This window comes from Monodon monoceros, unplaced genomic scaffold, assembly GCF_005190385.1.
Source record: "Monodon monoceros isolate NGI ecotype Baffin Bay Population unplaced genomic scaffold, NGI_Narwhal_1 Super_Scaffold_21, whole genome shotgun sequence".
NCBI classification, from domain to species: domain Eukaryota; kingdom Metazoa; phylum Chordata; class Mammalia; order Artiodactyla; family Monodontidae; genus Monodon; species Monodon monoceros.
In genome coordinates, this window is record NW_021703778.1 from 86,855,950 (window position 1) to 86,872,991 (window position 17,042).

Consider the following 17,042-nt stretch of genomic DNA (forward strand, 5'->3'; position numbering starts at 1 on the left):
GTGGGGGGGCAAGGAGGGATTTCCCAAGTCAGCAGTCCTAGCCCTGAGTCACTTCTGCACTCTGCAAGCATCAGCCTCTGAGCTGGAGCCCTCCACAGGGTGGGACCAGCAACCTCACCCTGCCCCAGGCACCACCTTTGGAGAAACCACCACCTATCCTGGTCTTACCCCTCCCCACTTCCTGCTGCTGACCCGGCTAACCTGAGGCAGTCCCAGAGAAGGGCCTCGCCCTCCGCCGATCCCACATTCGTGGTTAAGGAGATATGGCCAGACTTTTCTGGAATTCAGCACATTTCTGATCTTTCCCAGCTCGGAGGAGTAACAGCTGGAGACCAGTGTACTGACCAATAATGGTTACTGCTCCCTCCAGCCCCCGCAGTAAATTCTGCCCAGCATAATGTGAACTGAGGCAGTTTCCTGATGCTTGGAGGTTTATTCGGAATGCACGATCGTAAACAGACCCAAGAAGCTCCAGCTCACCCCGGGAAAGATTTCACAGTGACTCACCCCGGAGCCTCAGCCGTTCCCAGAGACACAGCCTCACTCTCTGAAAATACATTTTTGTCCACGTTTAGGGAGAGGGTCCTGGCTGGTTATTCCCAGGACTTCTTGGACCTTGCAGGGAAAGATCATTTGGGGTGAAGAGCCCCCAGCTCTCGCTGACTCAGCAGCCCACCAGGAGGCAGGCTGCAGCGGTCTCAGGCAGGAACTCTGTAAAGGCCCAGGGACTCCGAGAACAGGGCAGAAACACCCCACCTCTGCCTGTTTCAGAGCCGCACAGAGGGAAAAGCAGTGCCACCTATTATAGCACTGCTCTCCCATTCTAGAACTGAGGTGGGAGTGGGAGGGCTGAGTGCGATCACTACAGTGGTCAGTATAATCTATGCTCCAAAAAGGACAGACATTTCGGAGAGTGAAAGGGGGCGTCATTGATAGCTATGCCAGAATAACATATGTTAAACAGGAAGATGTGTGGTCACGCAGAAAACGTCTCCCACTTCTAGTGCCAGATTAGGGGTCTGCTGCTAGGATGGTACCCCGTTCCTCCTCAGAACTGTGCCACTGAGGAAAGTCTACTTTCCAAATCAGAGCAAGGCCTCTTTCGGCAAGCTCCCCAGCATCCCAGGGAAAGGAGAGGAAACTATCCTTTAGGAACCACAAAACTGTGGCAGGGCCGTCCGTTATCTGTCGGCTCACCACTGCATCTCCAGGGCCAAGACAGTGCTTGGCAGCTTGTAGCAGCTCAGTAAATCCTTGCTGAATTAATGAATGAATGCCTGAGCAGAGTTTCTAAAGTCATCAGGGAACTTCAGGAAACCAGAGAGACTTAGCAACCCTAGGTAACACTGTTACCTAAACTAGGTAACAGTTTAGGTTTGAACTCTAAACTGTTATGAAAATCTAAGGCATTGCATAGACTGCTAAGCAATGCCCTTTGGTGGAGTGTATAAATAAATGTGAAACATGCAAAGCTTTCAAATACCAGACTGAACTGAAACTGCAAGCTTCCAAATAAACTGGTTGGGAACAAATGATTTTGCTGCTGAACTTCAAATAAACTGCAACTACTTCCTGCAATATTTCCAATGTGATCTCATTCAAAATTTTATTGGCCAGAATTGGGACTGAATCAACACCATCCTCGCTGTGTGTATGTTCTCTGCAAAGCAGGGGCCATGACAGAATTAGATTTGCAAGAGATTTATTGGGGGAAATGTCTGTCAAGGCTAAAGAAAGAGGAACAGGAGAAGGCAAGGGAGGGCTTTCAGACCATGATTCGGCAGGGACACCTGGGAAAGGAGGAGGGGAAGGAAGGAAGGATGGGAAAGAACCACCTCAGGCTTGATGCAGTCCCGAGAAAGTTTCAGCCAGGCTAATGGGAAATCCTGGAGCCAAAGTTGCCAGGAAGAAGAGTTCCACATCCTGTAGGAATAGGCCAGCATGAGTACCCACCCCACTCCCCGCATCAGTCACTGGCTAGGAGAACGTGGCCTCCGCGTGAACATGGTGGCGGAGCAGAGGGGCAGCAGCCGGGCTCTCGGTCCACTGCCCCCGCAGCATCAGTTCTAGGCCGCACGTCTTTGAGGCTTTCACAGACACTGTTTGAAATACTATTCTCCCTGGAATGACTCTTGTTTTCTGTAAATCCAAACAGGCTCTGGAGAAATTAGGCCCGCTATCAGTTGAATACTCGAAGTAGATAACAGGTAAGCTAACCCACCACCACCATCTTTTCCTCCCCAGGGCCGTAACTTTTCATTCCACTAGTCAAGATAGAATTTTCTCACAGAATGTCAATCAGTGGCAAGCTTTTATTTAAAAAATAGAAGTCTATTCTTTCATTTGCGTATTTCCAAAGAATCAAACTCATCCTGGGCAGCCTGCATGGTGGCTGTCCAGAGGGACTGAAAAGGGAGGCATCTGGTCACCATCATCCAGCAGTAAATGCTTTACGGGGTTAGATTTTGAGTTCTTCATGCTGCTCGCGGTCAATCAGTGGCTGTGATTTTGGTCCAGGAGCCATCCAAGGATGGATGGCCATCCCTCCAAGCCATCCAGAAGCTGAGCCATCCTCAGCTCCTACCCAGATGGAACAACTTCCGCAGAAAGGCTGGTCCTCCCCAGTAACCCCTGTAAGAAATGACACAGAAAAGTTCTTTGCGTCGGAAAAGATGGGGGTGACTTCGGCCAGCCTGGCGGCTGCTCACACAAAACACTTATCAGGCCATACAGCAAGACTGACAGCGAAGTAGAAAGATCCCAGGACTAGGAGGGGACAAGTCCTGGCTTTGACACTGACTTGCTATGTGAGCCTGAGCACGCTGACTCGGTTCAGCCAAACAAAGCCCCTACTACATGCACACTGCAATCCCTTCTACCTTCACCTGCTCGTGAATTAAGTGTAGGTCAGGGTTTCTCAACCTCGGCCCTACTGACATTTTGGACCAGATACTTCTCTGTGGTGGAGGCTGTCCAGTTCAGCTACATCCTAGGCCTCTGCTCACTAGATGCCAGTAGCATCCCCTCCAGTTGTGACAACAGAATGTATCTCCAGACGTTGTCAAACGTCCCCTGGGGAGCAAAATCACCCCTGGCTGAAAAACACTGGTATCGATATTCTGACTTACTTTTCTTAAAGGGTTCAGGAAAGTCAAATGAGATCATTTTTTTCTGCAACCAAAAATGAGGAATTATTAAGTTTGGTACTCTGTTTACTACTTGAATGCCTACTATGTAGCTGTCTCTTTAGGCATTGTCTCATTCTTCCCCATCCTGTGAGGAAGACAATGTTACTTTCATTTTGCAGATGAGAAACTTAAAACACAGAGAGCTTAAGCAACTGGCCCTAGGACACACAGCTAGTAAATGGCAGACACGTGATTCAAACAAAGGTCAGACTCCAAAGCTTATGCTCTTAATCGCTATGTTTTCTTTGTCCTATAACATAATAAAAACAAAAGCAAGGTAGATGATAAAGTACTTGACATGTCAAAGTGATTTACTATGATGATTACTATTATTTATCCAGCAGCAAGAGAGAACCAGAAACTGGAAGACAGAAGACTCGGTCACTGCCAATAATGGAGACAACAGGCTGCATCCCCTGTGGGTGGTAGCTGTGCCAGGGCTCCTTTCCCTCACGCAGGGCAGCCTCTTTCCCACCACATCTGGCCGAGGCTTCAGAACCCTTCTCAGGCGGCCATCACTAATCTATGAGACCTGGCACAGCAAGGTGGTTCCCTTTCGACAGTCCTGCTCGGGCTCATATCTTCTGAAGCTGGAAGGCCTTTTGGAAACAACCGCCCTGCACAAGTCGGTGCGATCTGCTAACAGCTGTGCCTCTCCCCCAGGCAATGCACTGACCTTAGCATCACATTCCAATACAGGAACGGCATCATGTCAGCCTTCATGAGGTACATGGAAAGCCTCTCTTTGCTCTGGTCAAAGGGGAAGGTTTCCAGGGGCTGAGCGTTGTAGTCAAATTCCGCGAGAATAACACGGTTGTAGCCAGTCACCAGTGGACACGACGTGTAGCCATCATACTAAAATTGGCCATGAGACAGAGTTGGAAAGTGGCTTCTTTCACGGTGCTATGTAGATACTTTAGAATTTATTGCTTACTCTGAGCAGTTGTAATTTTTTTCTTTTTTTGTATATTCTAATTTTTTGTACAGTGAAAAAACAGAAATTATATAATACACTAAAGGCAAAAACTGAAGTGCCCATATTAGAGAAATTAAGAAAGTGGCAAAATTGTGGGAAAACACTGTTTTCATGCAGAACGGAAGATGGTAAGTTGAGACAGTGATTCTTACAAGGCATACAAACCTTCTTCACTGGTGTTTGATTCTTCATAATCAGAGAAATTGTTCTGTCAAGTATTCCTGACTGGGCAGCTACATGAGAAATGGAGAAGTCAGAAAAACATAAGCATCTAGATTTTCCATGAAAACTAATTTGTAAATAACTTTAATGTGAACATGTTAAGAAGACCCCATCCCTCTAGACTGTAACTAGAGCACAACTCTTAACCCAGTGATGAAATCTAGCTTCACCAGGGACAAGACAAACTAACATGAGGGGCTCCTGAGGTGACACAGTGGGAGGTACACAGCCTCACTGTGGAAGTCTTGCCGAAACGTATGATCTGAATCTGATCATCAAAAACTACTAGAGGGTTCTACATTGTGGGATATTCTACAAGATAACTGGCCTGGACTCTTCAAAAATGCCAATGTCATGAAAGTAAAAAATAAAATAAAATAAAATAAATAAATGTCAGAGGCTTCTAGATTAAAGAAAACCAAAGAGACATGACAACCAATACAGAGTGTGGCCTTTGACTGGCTCATGAATTTAAGGGGAATTGGGGCCGGGGGGCAGGGAAAGCTATAAAGGACATTTTTAGGGAAAATGGAGAAATTCAAACTGGATTGTATTGATGATTTTATAATACAATGTTCAGTTTCTTGGATATGATAATGGTCTTGTGAGTATAGAGGAGAAAGTGCTTTTTCTTAGGAGATAGAGGTTGAAGTGTTTGAGGGTGAAGTATCAGGATGTCAAAACTTACTTTCTAATGACTCAACCAAAAAATGTACATAGTGATCAAGCAAAATATTAATTTATTGGGTAATTATTATGTTAGTCACAAAATATTAATAACTGGTTAATACCTGAAGGGTATATGAGTATTCACTGTACTTTCAAATTTTTCATAGATTTGAGATTTTTGAAATGAAAAGTTGGGGGAAAATTACTGTTAATAATGAAAAAGACGGGTTTCCCTGGTGGCGCAGCGGTTAAGAATCCACCTGCCAATGCAAGGAACACGGGTTCAAGCCCTGGTCCAGGAAGACCCCACATGCCGCGGAGCAACTAAGCCCGTGCGCCACAACTACTGAGCCTGTGCTCTAGAGCCCGCGAGCCACAACTACTGAGCCCACGTGCCACAACTACTGAAGCCCGCGCACCTAGAGCCCACGCTCTGCAACAAGAAGCCACCGCAATGAGAAGCCCGCGCACCACAACGCACCGCAACAAAGAGTAGTCCTGGCTCGCCGCAACTAGAGAAAGCCCACGCACAGCAACGAAGACCCAATGCAGCCAAAAATAAATTTTAAAATAGTAATAATAATAATGACATTCAATGGATTTCCTAGAAAGTCTTTCTTAGGTTGACATAGTCAAGCAGAAGTAACACGTTTGGCAGGTGTGTAATTCACACAAAACGCTCCCATACCTGTCAGCAGGGAGGTCCGTGTTTCATAGCATCTAAAGAAGACAGTCCCTGTCTACAGAAAACAGAATCTAAAAGGCAATTCCCTCCATCACTGCTAGAGCAGAACATCGACGTGAAGAATTTAGTTTCCCAGGCTGAGGCCTTAATCATGTACCAATCAGGGCACTCTCCACTGTATCTGTCTTAGTGCAATTTTCTGCTCTGCAAGCTTTCATTGACTTGCATGTGTTTTCTGGGGAAACAAATGCTTCCCTAGTTTTACGGTGTTTCAGGCAGAAGAAAAATAGCCAACCTGCCTGGCATCGGGGGCAAAGAAGGCCAGGGATGAGAGCACGGCAGTATGAGAAGTAACAGAATTCTAGAGAGCTGGAAAAGCGGTACCTCTCTCTCTCTAATGCCCCCTCCCCTGAAAACCACCCCTCTGACAGAGAAAAGGCAGATGAGGTCGTGCTACTCTGGTGCAAAGCACTCAACAGATACTTTCTTCTTTACACAACACTAGGTTCACGGACAACTTGCTTCTGTGTTGGGGAGGCCAAAGTCATTTTTAGGCCACAAAAGTTTCTTCATTATTAATGAAGATAATGAAATCTATCTTCATTAATATAATTAGCACATAATGAAATGCCACTTGTGCCCAACTTTTGTTTTTGTTATGATGGTGCCTGAGGATGACATCATGTTGAGTGGGGAAGAAACACAACTCGTGGTCTTACCTACAGCAGCAGCGGTCTTTGACGTCGGCAGGTTGGTGCAGTCCCCGATCCCAAACACGTTTGGGTACCGCTTGTGCTGCAGAGTGTCTTTATCCACGTCCACCCAGCCGGCAGCGTCAGCCACAGGACTTGTCTTGAGGACATCTGGTGGGCTCATTGGCGGTGTGACGTGAAGCATGTCATACTGCAAAAAGGGAGAGCATCCAAATGTGAGTTTCTTCTGTTATTTCTATAGCCCCACAGGCTCCCGTCCTAACTCCCTAACCCACACACTGTGCTATGGCCGCACGGAGCAGTGTAAGTGCTCATTACTGATCCACACCCACTCCAAGATTTTACACGCTCCTGTGCAAATGTGGTGATAAAATAACTGACATGGTCTCCCTATACAGAGGGCACGTGATCCCTTGGGCAGTAGGCATGGGGGAATCCGAAATACTGGAGTGAACCTCACTAACATTTTGAAAGAACTCATTGATGTTTCTATTTATTACTAAAACAAAGCAGGGGCTGTATCTCAGTTGCTCTCGCCCTGACCCTCAGCTGTCGACTTGTAAAAGTCTGGTACTTCAGTTTTATTCTGCAAAGAGGTTCTCAGAGCACCTGAAACTTGTAAAAGCCATGTTAGGAGCTCGTAAGTGGGCACCATTCCCAAATGTGGGCCAACACTCAAAATACATAAAGGAAACCATCAAAACGCCAATTTAAGGTGAAATAAAGGTGGCAAGAATATTGGCTAGCACTTTGAAGAAGGAGGGGTCTGATTCAGTGTTGGGTTTATTGAACCATGTGGGAGGCAGGGTGGATTTTTTTTCCAAAAACCTGTATCAGGGTTACCCTTGGCAATAGGGCACTAACCAAACCTGGTCAATTCTGATGGCTCATTTAACTCTTTTGTTTATGTAATGTTCTTTTTTGTTTACATGAGATTTTGCAGTTTATCCTTTTTATTCCTTTCATTTAATAAACTCCATCTAGCAATATCAAATTGATTTAAATGTTCACAAAACATTTCATTACGGTGAAAACTTTAGCATCTTAGGACAATCCTAACCTTGTAATAGTCAACAACCCCTGGTTTCCATAAGGAGCTCTGTCCCCTCACCAGGGCCTGGCAGTCATTGGTGGCAGAGGGAGTTAGGCAGGTGACTTGTATTTATTCCCACTCTCAGACAATTATAAGCTTAATCAACCTTAAGGTAGAAGGAGTGGGGCAAATGGGCAGTGTTCTGCAAAGTACTCTGGGTGGCTCTTCAGGGGCCTGGGTCCCTGAGGCTGGGTCTGTTCATTTACATGGAGACTGACCACATGTCTGCACGACAGCAGATGGAATGGTCAAGAACCGTCATCCACCAAATTATTAAGGCCATGTCTGTATTTCTGCAGTTAACCAGACCACTTTTTTTAGCTGAGGGCTAAACCTTACTAAAGTTACTGTGCTTGAATTTCACAAATACACATGAATTTCATACATCTTTTCTAGAAGGAAGGTTAAATATTTCCACATAATCATCATAAAGGTATGAAGCTTTACTTGAGAAAAGAACTACTGGGGTTTGCATTATAGATTTGCTGAAAATTAACATTAGCATTCAGTTGTAGCTTGTTCTTTATCCATTATTTCCATAAACTGAATCTGATAAATAACTTGGTTATCCTTCATTAACATAAATCATCTATTGAGAATATAAACTTCAATGTTCATAAGCAGCATTTGGGAGACTTGTGGAAAATGCAGGTTCCTGGGCCCCACCACCCCCAGATCCCAATCCAGTACGTGTGGGAGAAGAACAGGAATCTGCACTTTAACAAAATCCCCTAGTGATTCTGACATATGAAACCTGTAGATGATAGTCTTAGAAGCTCTGGCTTGAAGGAACAGGTTCATTTACAATGAAAAATGAAATGCTATTACTTAGAAAGTGATTTCACCTTTCCTTTCCTCATCTATAAGGAAATGCACTACGTTAGACAATCTCCAAAATCTCATCAGTTCTAGGACTCCATGATATAAAAAAAGTTTAGGACTTCCCTGGTGGCGCAGTGGTTGAGAGTCCGCCTGCCGATGCAGGGGACACGGGTTCGTGCCCCGGTCCGGGAAGATCTCACATGCCGCGGAGCGGCTGGGCCCGTGAGCCATGGCCGCTGAGCCTGCATGTCCGGAGCCTGTACTCCACAATGGGAGAGGCCACAGCAGTGAGAGGCCCGCGTACCGCCAAAAAAAAAAAAAAAAAAAAGTTTAGATATTTATAAACATAGGAGACTTGGACCAGTTCACAAGCTCTCTATGAAGGATCAGAGACTATAGGCTTTTGGGTACATTTAATTCTTTACAGCAGTGGTGCCCAATCCTGGTTACACAAGAGAATCATTAGGGGAACTTTTGAAATTCCCAATCCTCAGTCCACGCCCTAGACCAATTAACCAGAATCCCTGGGGGTTAGACCCAGGCATCAGCACATTTTAAAAGCTCTCCAGGTTATTGCAATGTGCAGCCAGGGCTGAGAGCCACTGCTCTAAAGACTTTTGGTCGATTTTTTGAAATTCATATTTTAAACAGGGGAATTGGGTCTGGAGGGAAAATCTTACCTAAAATCCTATACTTCAAAAGGGCACAAATAATCTTCTTTCCTTATAAACCCTTTAGAAGAACCATAACCATTTATTTATGCAAGTCCCTATCTGCAGCCTCAACTATCCACAGCACAGCTGAGAACCAAAGTAAAAAGGCCCAAATAACAAAATTAAGTCCATGCACTCAAGCTCATACACTTTGCTCATAAAAGTATGCTGTGGGCCCTCACACACACATAGCCTATTTGCTTTAACTTTACATAAAATTTAATGCTTTTGGCTATCTCATTTTCCAGCCAATAAAAAATTAGAAATAGCAATTTAAAAGAGCTGAAGCTGGAGGGACCTTCCAAAGCCACAACTACCTGACAGCAGGAAAAAAGAAAACTGGAAAACCACAAAGCGGACACACACAATATCAAATAACAGAGTAGTCTGAGACTCTTTTGTAAGGTGATAACTGGCTCTAAACAACCCAGTAGGCCCTAAGAGCATAACTCTGCAAGAGCTATGCAAAATTATGACCCTGAGCTGGGGCAAGTAGATAAGCCTGAGACATACTGTGACACCAGAAAGCAAGGAAGTGCTCAAAAATATGATGGGGACATGTCACAACGACATAGGAGCCATCCTGAAAGGGCTCCTACTGACCAAATCTGGGACAACTTGAGCACCAAAATAATTAAGGACAGGGATGAATTATAAACCATTGGGGGAAAAAAACAGAAATTCATGAGTTCATACTAATAATTAATTAATTAATTGAGAAGAGAGGGCTTTTGCTGACAGGATGCCAAGAGTCTACCAGTAAAGGTGGAGGGAATGCTGGACTGGAACATCATTTTGCAACCATCATAGTAAAGACTGGATTAGGCAAAAATCATCAATGGATGTTAAATCTAGTGGGAAACTTTACTGAGTAGGGTGTTTGCATGGTCTGAAATTGCACCCCCCTCACCCCCACCAAACTCCTTATTATTAGCAAGGAAGAAAAAGAATAATAAGTATACAGTGGAGAAACTGGACCATATCTTTTTATATGTTTTTTTGTTTGTTTGTTTGTTTTTTTGCGGTACGCAGGCCTCTCACTGTTGTGGCCTCTCCCGTTGCGGAGCACAGGCTCTGGACGCGCATGCTCAGCGGCCATGGCTCACGGGCCCAGCCGCTCCGCGGCATGTGGGATCTTCCCAGACCGGGGCACGAACCCGTGTCCCCTGCATCGGCAGGCGGATTCTCAACCACTGCGCCACCAGGGAAGCCCTGGACCATATCTTGACTGGCGATCAAAATGAACATCTTCAGCGAGGGGCAGATGAGCACTGTGTGCTTTCCCATGTTATGCCCTAGAAAGACACACCACTTATGCGGTATTTCAGTCCAAAAAGCAGAGCCTGAAACTCATCAGAAGAAAACATAAACAAACCCAAAATGAGGAACATTCTATTAAAAAATGAAAGTGGGGTGGGAGGGAGCTGTATAATGTCAGTGTCATGGAAGACAAAGAAAGGCTGTGGAAACATTCCAGATTAAAGGAGGCTAAAGAGACATGGCAATTGTACCAGCTTCTGTCCTGGAGGGGATAGCACTACAAATGCTACTTGTCAATCAACAAAACCGGACTGTAACTCATAGATTAAAATATTGTATCCATGCTAAATTTACTGAATTGATAACTGTACTGTGGTTATGGAAGAGAATACTCCTATCTCTTAGGAAATTTACAGTGAAATATTTAGGGGTAAAGGACCATGTTGTACGATGTACATAACTCACCTTTAAATGCTTTGGGAAAATATATTATATTACATTACATTATACTTACATATAGAGAGAAACAGAAAGTGAAATCAATGAGTAAAACTCTATAATAAAGTGAATCTAGGTAAAGTCTGTATACAGTCTTCTTTGCACAATTTTTATTTTTGTAACTTCTCTAAGTTTGAGATTATTTCTAACTAAAAGTTTTTAAAAATATGACCTTGAGTCATTAGCAGCATTTTAAATGATAGTCATTACATGCCATTTAAGAAAGGAAAGATGTGTGAAATACATTTTAAAAAGAGTTTGTACTAGGAAGCTTAACATGTGAAGTTTTGATGTTTACAAAATTCATCTTTGGTTCACTTCAAAATTTCCTTTTATGGACTCCTTCATTCCTCTAAAAATGCTGAATGAATAAACTGTGACTCTATGTACTGTTTCCTCATTAGTAACAGCTCTTGCCAGAATGACAATAAACAAATGATGCTTCCATGCATCTTCTCCAGGTGGCTTTGTTCTTAATGTACTAGTCCCACACTTCACAGAAGAAGAAACAAGACACATAGAAGCCAAGTCCATATACAAAGGCTAGATCTTTCCAAGCAGGATGTGGCTCCACCAGATCTTTCAAGGATTTTTAAGCCTTTCCTTTCAGGCACAGGTGAAAGATGTTTAAAGACAGCCCCTTCCACAGTTGAAAGATACCCATCATTCTTGAACTACCCACAAGCAGGGCTGACTCTCACAAACCATAAATTGAGACAATCACCAAATCCTGCATTTAAGGAGCCTTTCTTAAACTCTAGGCAATAAGTGAAGTTGTAAAATATTTTTGGCAGCTTCACGTGACTCAATGCCAAGGAAGTACACACAAAATAGCATAAAAATTCACTTGGTACTGGTAGATGAACCTTCCTCACCTCCCATAGACACAGCCTCTTACCTCTTTCTCCTCCCCACCCATTTTGGTCCACCGTCTCCCCTGTTGCAACCCTAATATGCTCACTGTAACCAGCCTCCCAAGCACATGACAATGATGGACAAGGAAGTGAGGGCCTCAGCGCCGCCTGCATCTACGGCACTGCTCAGCTGACAGCTTCACCTCCACACTCACTGAAATCACTTGGGTCTCTCCAGGTTTGTCCAGATTTTCAAAAACAGCCTCTTGTTTATCAGCTCGGACTTCAACGAGGTTTTGCTTGTAGTTAACGGTGAGGTTCCTCTCCCGGATAATCTCCTGCAGGGCATCTGCATACTTCTTGACCCCAAAAATTGCTCCAAGAGAAGTGTTGAAAATGATATTGGCCTTGGATCGCTTCCCTGTCTGAGAAAAAGAATAGAAACAACCAACATCAAAGTATTACTCCGGCCACCCTTTTTTTTTTTTAACCTAGACAAGACTTAAAACCCTCAGAAGAGACCTCGCCAGCTTTCTCCATCATTGTGCACTGGTGGGTGAGCTGTGGACCAATCCACTGCCTCCACATTTTCTGTCAGTGACACAGCAACTAAGAGCAACTTGATTCAGGTGTTGAGGTGGACCCTGTTCAAAGAGGGCCAGAGATGAAAGTCAAGTCCAAGGGAAGACAGAACTGAATTGTTTATTCATATATTCATTTGTTGATTCACTCAGTAAACATTTAATGAGGTCCTAGAGTTGGCCCGGTACTATTCTAGGTGCTGACAGGACAGAAGTGAACAAAACAAAGTTCCCGTCCGCTTGGCTCATACGCTCTAGTATTGTTCATATGTTTCAGAGAGGCTGGTATCCTCCCAAGTGCCTAAGATCTTAAGGCACCTGAAAGAGAACCTTCCTCTCGGGCCATCTAAGACTTGGAAGATGTTATGCAAAGAGAATTCCAGGAGGGAAGAAAGCTAACCTCTGACTCTTTTCTTTTGTTCAGCTCCTTTTAGGATTTGCTCACCTGGATCACACTATTTGAAAGAAGATGGGTGGGTAAGAACCTCAAAAGGCTGTGCCAACCTGGAATTCTCATGACCCAGGAGTGACCTTTTCTTAGAAACAGCAGCGATGGTGGACCTTTTCCTTAACTGCCCACCCCACAGGGTTGGGGCAGGTTTACATAACCCAGGGGAAGGCCTTCCCAGTGCCAGGCTCCAGGCACACATTCAACACCTCTTCAGTCCCACCTTCCCCTCCCCTTCTGCCCACCTGTCCCTTTACAGAACCAGAGGCTGCTTTGAATCCTGTCACTGTCTCAAGTCAAACCGTGCTTTGGTAAACCAACTGTGACATCCCACACATGGGCAGGAGGGCGACAGCAGCTTCGCCACAGCTTCTCATCAGGTGTACCCGAGCTGTGGACACCTGAAGATGTTTGAGGAACGCTGAGAAAGCATCCTCACCCAAACATCTCTTTCCACTAAGGTCCAAAGTTCTAAGTGAACAATTTTTTGTCTTTAGAGTTGGCGGTTTGCCTATTATACGTCCAAGAATATATAATAAGAGCGAAAAAATATTCATAACACTGAAGTTGAGCGGGAGCAGCTGAGGATATTATTATGTACAAACATGAACAATGTGCAACTAACTGTGCAAATGCACGGATATATTTAAACAATCTCTAACATATCTCACCAGTAGACTTTTATACACACATTTAAAAGTATATTACAAAGACTATTTAATAACATATAATACATATAAATTTGTATGTACAGTATGATTATAACCATGTTAAAAAAATATGTATAGGGAAAAGAATGGAAGTACATGTCAAACTGATGACAGCAGCTATACCAAAGCAATTGGATTATGAGTGACTTCTTCCTTTTTTTCTATTTTGTAAACTTCCAATTACATAATTTTGTACATATGTAATAAAAATTTTGAAACAAAAAAGGTATTTTGACATGGATAAAAATGAAATCCCGGGCTTCCCTGGTGGCGCAGTGGTTGAGAGTCCGCCTGCCGATGCAGGGGACATGGGTTCGTGCTCCGGTCCGGGAAGATCCCACATGCCGCGGAGCGGCTGGGCCCGTGAGCCACGGCTGCTGAGCCTGCGCGTCCGGAGCCTGTGCTCCGCAACGGGAGAGGCCACAACAGTGAGAGGCCCACGTACTGCAAAAAAAAAAAAAAAAAAAAAATGAAATCCCTCCTGCCCTCCTTGTCTCTATCCCTGGAAAAGAAGCATACCTTCCTGAAATAGGCCTCTGATAAATACATGATCTTCTGCGGGGCTCCAGCGCACTTCACTGGGGTATTAGGGAAGGTAAAGATGGCATTGCCCTCCTTAAAGTCCTGCAGAGCTTTCCATGTCTTCTCTACCGTCCTAACTGAATAATTGGACCCTATTTGGGGATGGGCAAAACCTTCAGGGAGGCCTTTGATCTGCAACAAAGCACACAAAGAAATTATTATTTAACAAAAGTGCAAATGGAGCCTGTGTTTAGAGTCCTTGTTCTCTGCCATTTCTACAACCTCTCAAGTATTTCAGCACAATCATTAGCCCCAGGACTCACACACAGTGGAGCAGGCAGGTGGCTGAGGGATCTGCTAAGCCCAGAGCTGTGGTGCCTGCAGTCACCTGTCAAAGCACAGAACAGGCTTGGCCCGGCGGAAACCCTCGGCCTCCCTGGCCTGGAGACCAGCATTTGAACCTATCTCTGCCTACCATCAGACTGAGGACAAGAAGCCAGGCTTACTTCCTTTTCGGAGAACCCGTTGCCTTACTGGGGAGAAAAAGAACAACAGGCAGAACCAAGAGCCATACTGTCAGTGATTAACAAAATTAAATTACTCTGTATCAGGCTGGACCAGGCCCAGCTCTTGGTAAAGGCCACAAGGGCAGGAAATTAAAAGCATGGACTTGGGAACCCTACAGACCGAGCCCGAGTCCTAGCTTTTCCACTTACAAGCACTGTGATCCTGTGTAAATTACCCAATAAATCAGCTGGTGGGTCTCAGGTGTGATCCCCAGAACAGGACCACCTGGGAACTTGTTAGAAATGCAAATTATCAGGCCCCACCCCAAACCTACTGGATCAGAAACTCAGAGGCCAGCCCAGAAATCTGTTTTAACAGGCCCTCCATGTGATTCTGATGCACACTGAGAAGCTTATGTTCAGCATCTGTGAAATGGGGATAAAAGTAACTGCTTCATGGGGTTGTTGGCAGGAATAAAGGAGACCAAGCGTGTAAGGTGATTAGAAAAATGACACTTACGTGGTAGTGTTTTGTAAGTATTAGTGTATTCCTGCCAGGAAGATTAACTGGGTCCCTGTCTTAAATGTTAGAAGGTTCATACAATGCAATGAAGATGGAAAGGAGTGAGTTAAGGGACTCAGGCACAAGCAGGGAACCATCAAAAACAGTCATCAAGATGGCCTGGTCCTTCAGAACCTCCCCAGGCTGTTCTCCATCCTGTTCTCCCGGCTGTAGGGCACCCACCTGCAGAGTCACCCAACACCTATCCCTCAGGTCTCAAGGAAACAGAGTCCTATGGTCTCCTCCATTGCATCCAACATTAAGAGCAACTATTCCTCTGATTACTGACCATGTCTTCTGCTGCAGTTTAAGTAGCTGTAATATTCTCGGTCTCAACAACAGTAACCATTTATTACCATAAAATCACCTTGCATTTTAATGTTTCTGCAGTTTCACATCTATGTTAATATTCACTCTATTCACTATACCCCTCTGAGGGAGGGGGTGGAATATTATTGACCCACAGACACAGACAAGGAAACTGAAGAGCGAGGTTGAGAGACCCACCTAGACTCTTACAGAACTAGATACCGAGGCCCCTGACCACTGCCTGTGGCTCTTCCCACAGGACCTCCATACTTCCTGGCTCCCAAAGAAAAACTCAGTGTCCAAGAGACAAACAAACAGCAAATCTGCCTTCATCGTTTTTCTCTAGTCTGAAGAAGTTGTTGCTAAGGAAAAGGGTGCCATAAAGCGGTAACCAAGTTCCTTTTAAGGAGACTTGGTCGTAAAGGGCAGTTTATGACGCCACTGAATCCAAGTTGCTTCTGGGAACCCTGAAGCAGAAGGAGACGGGAAAGTCTGAGATGAGATAACAGGCTGTGCGCCGGGAGCTGTGGACCGTCCTACTGCACTGGGCAGACCAGCGAGCAGGACACGGCGCTGCAGAGACTCCCTCGGGAGCTGGTGGGGGAAAGAGGCGGAGGCAGCTGGGCAGAGAGAAGCTGCTGCGGTTCAACAGAGCCCAGATCAGAGATCCAGCCCTTCTGGAGGCCCAACTACATTCCTGCCCCCGAGATCCAAACACCCTGGTATCCTCATCAGAGAAATCCCTTTTTGTTTACACTAACCTGGGTAGTTTTCTAGTATCTGCAAAGACTGCTAGGTAACACAGTAGCCCTGGTAATGTTATTCATGCTCTCTTAGCCTCAGTTTCCTCATCTATCAAGAGGAGATAAAAATATCTGCCTCACAAGCAGTTGTGAGGAGTCAGCATTAGATTCCTAGCATGGCCCCCGTACATAGTGGAGACTCCATAGTAACAGTTGCTTTTAAATATTATTGTTTCTTGGTTTACTGCAAGAGGGTGCTAAGAACCCTCAGCACTGGTCTCTTCAAACAGTCCTCCTCTCACAGCACTGGGCTGTCGGGGTGACAGGATGGTGGAGATGGGCTGTCTTTGCTAAGTCAACTGTGGTGGGCTTTTTAAGAGGCACAGACATCCCAGAAATTGTAACTGGCACCTTTCTCCATAGAGTCTCCTCCACAGTTTGTCGTTATATGAGGCTCATGACCCATGGCACCAAACTCTTCACACCTTCACACCAAGTCACGGCTTGTTTAAACCTTCACAGAACACGCCCCAGGTCATTTTCACTACACCCTACCCTGGACATGTCACGATTCTGGTTTTTTACACAGAAACACACTTCAAAGACCCTGCTGATCCAACTCAGACGTGGCCCTCACCTGGACCGCATTCCTGAAACTTGTGACCTGGTCATCACAATGCTTTATGTGCTTCAGCTACTTATCCACAGTCCCCAATAAGCTTCTGGAAATCATAATTACTAACTCACCCCATTATGTTTTAGGAAAATAAATTTGAATCTCACAATTGTCAGAAGGCATCTGGCTCTCTAGCTCACTGAAAAGGGAGGTCTAAGGAACTTCTAGGGCAGCATTTATATTGTGTCGGTCACTTCATACCAAAAACCCCAGCTCTATGCAACAAAACTCAAGACATCCTTCCAGCTCCTGATAAGCTAACTGCTGGTATTCTACCCTTAAAGTCTACTTA

The 17,042-nt window shown here is 44.9% G+C and overlaps 1 protein-coding gene across 2 annotated transcripts in view; it reads right to left on the reverse strand.

The window, feature by feature from the left end:
* Window positions 1-1,698: 1,698 nt before the first annotated feature.
* The window catches only part of SQOR (sulfide quinone oxidoreductase), a 46,950-nt gene continuing 31,606 nt past the window's right edge, over window positions 1,699-17,042 (reverse strand). The window contains exons 4-9 of one of the 2 annotated variants that reach the window (XM_029238806.1): window positions 13,952-14,146; window positions 11,909-12,118; window positions 6,460-6,643; window positions 4,330-4,397; window positions 3,865-4,043; window positions 1,699-2,631 (exon numbers count right to left, since the gene is read on the reverse strand). In XM_029238806.1, coding sequence (XP_029094639.1) covers window positions 2,574-2,631; window positions 3,865-4,043; window positions 4,330-4,397; window positions 6,460-6,643; window positions 11,909-12,118; window positions 13,952-14,146 — 894 coding nt within the window. In that variant the 3' untranslated portion in view covers window positions 1,699-2,573. The remainder of the gene's footprint in view (window positions 2,632-3,864; window positions 4,044-4,329; window positions 4,398-6,459; window positions 6,644-11,908; window positions 12,119-13,951; window positions 14,147-17,042) is intronic. The other variant, XM_029238805.1, reaches the window with a different exon arrangement.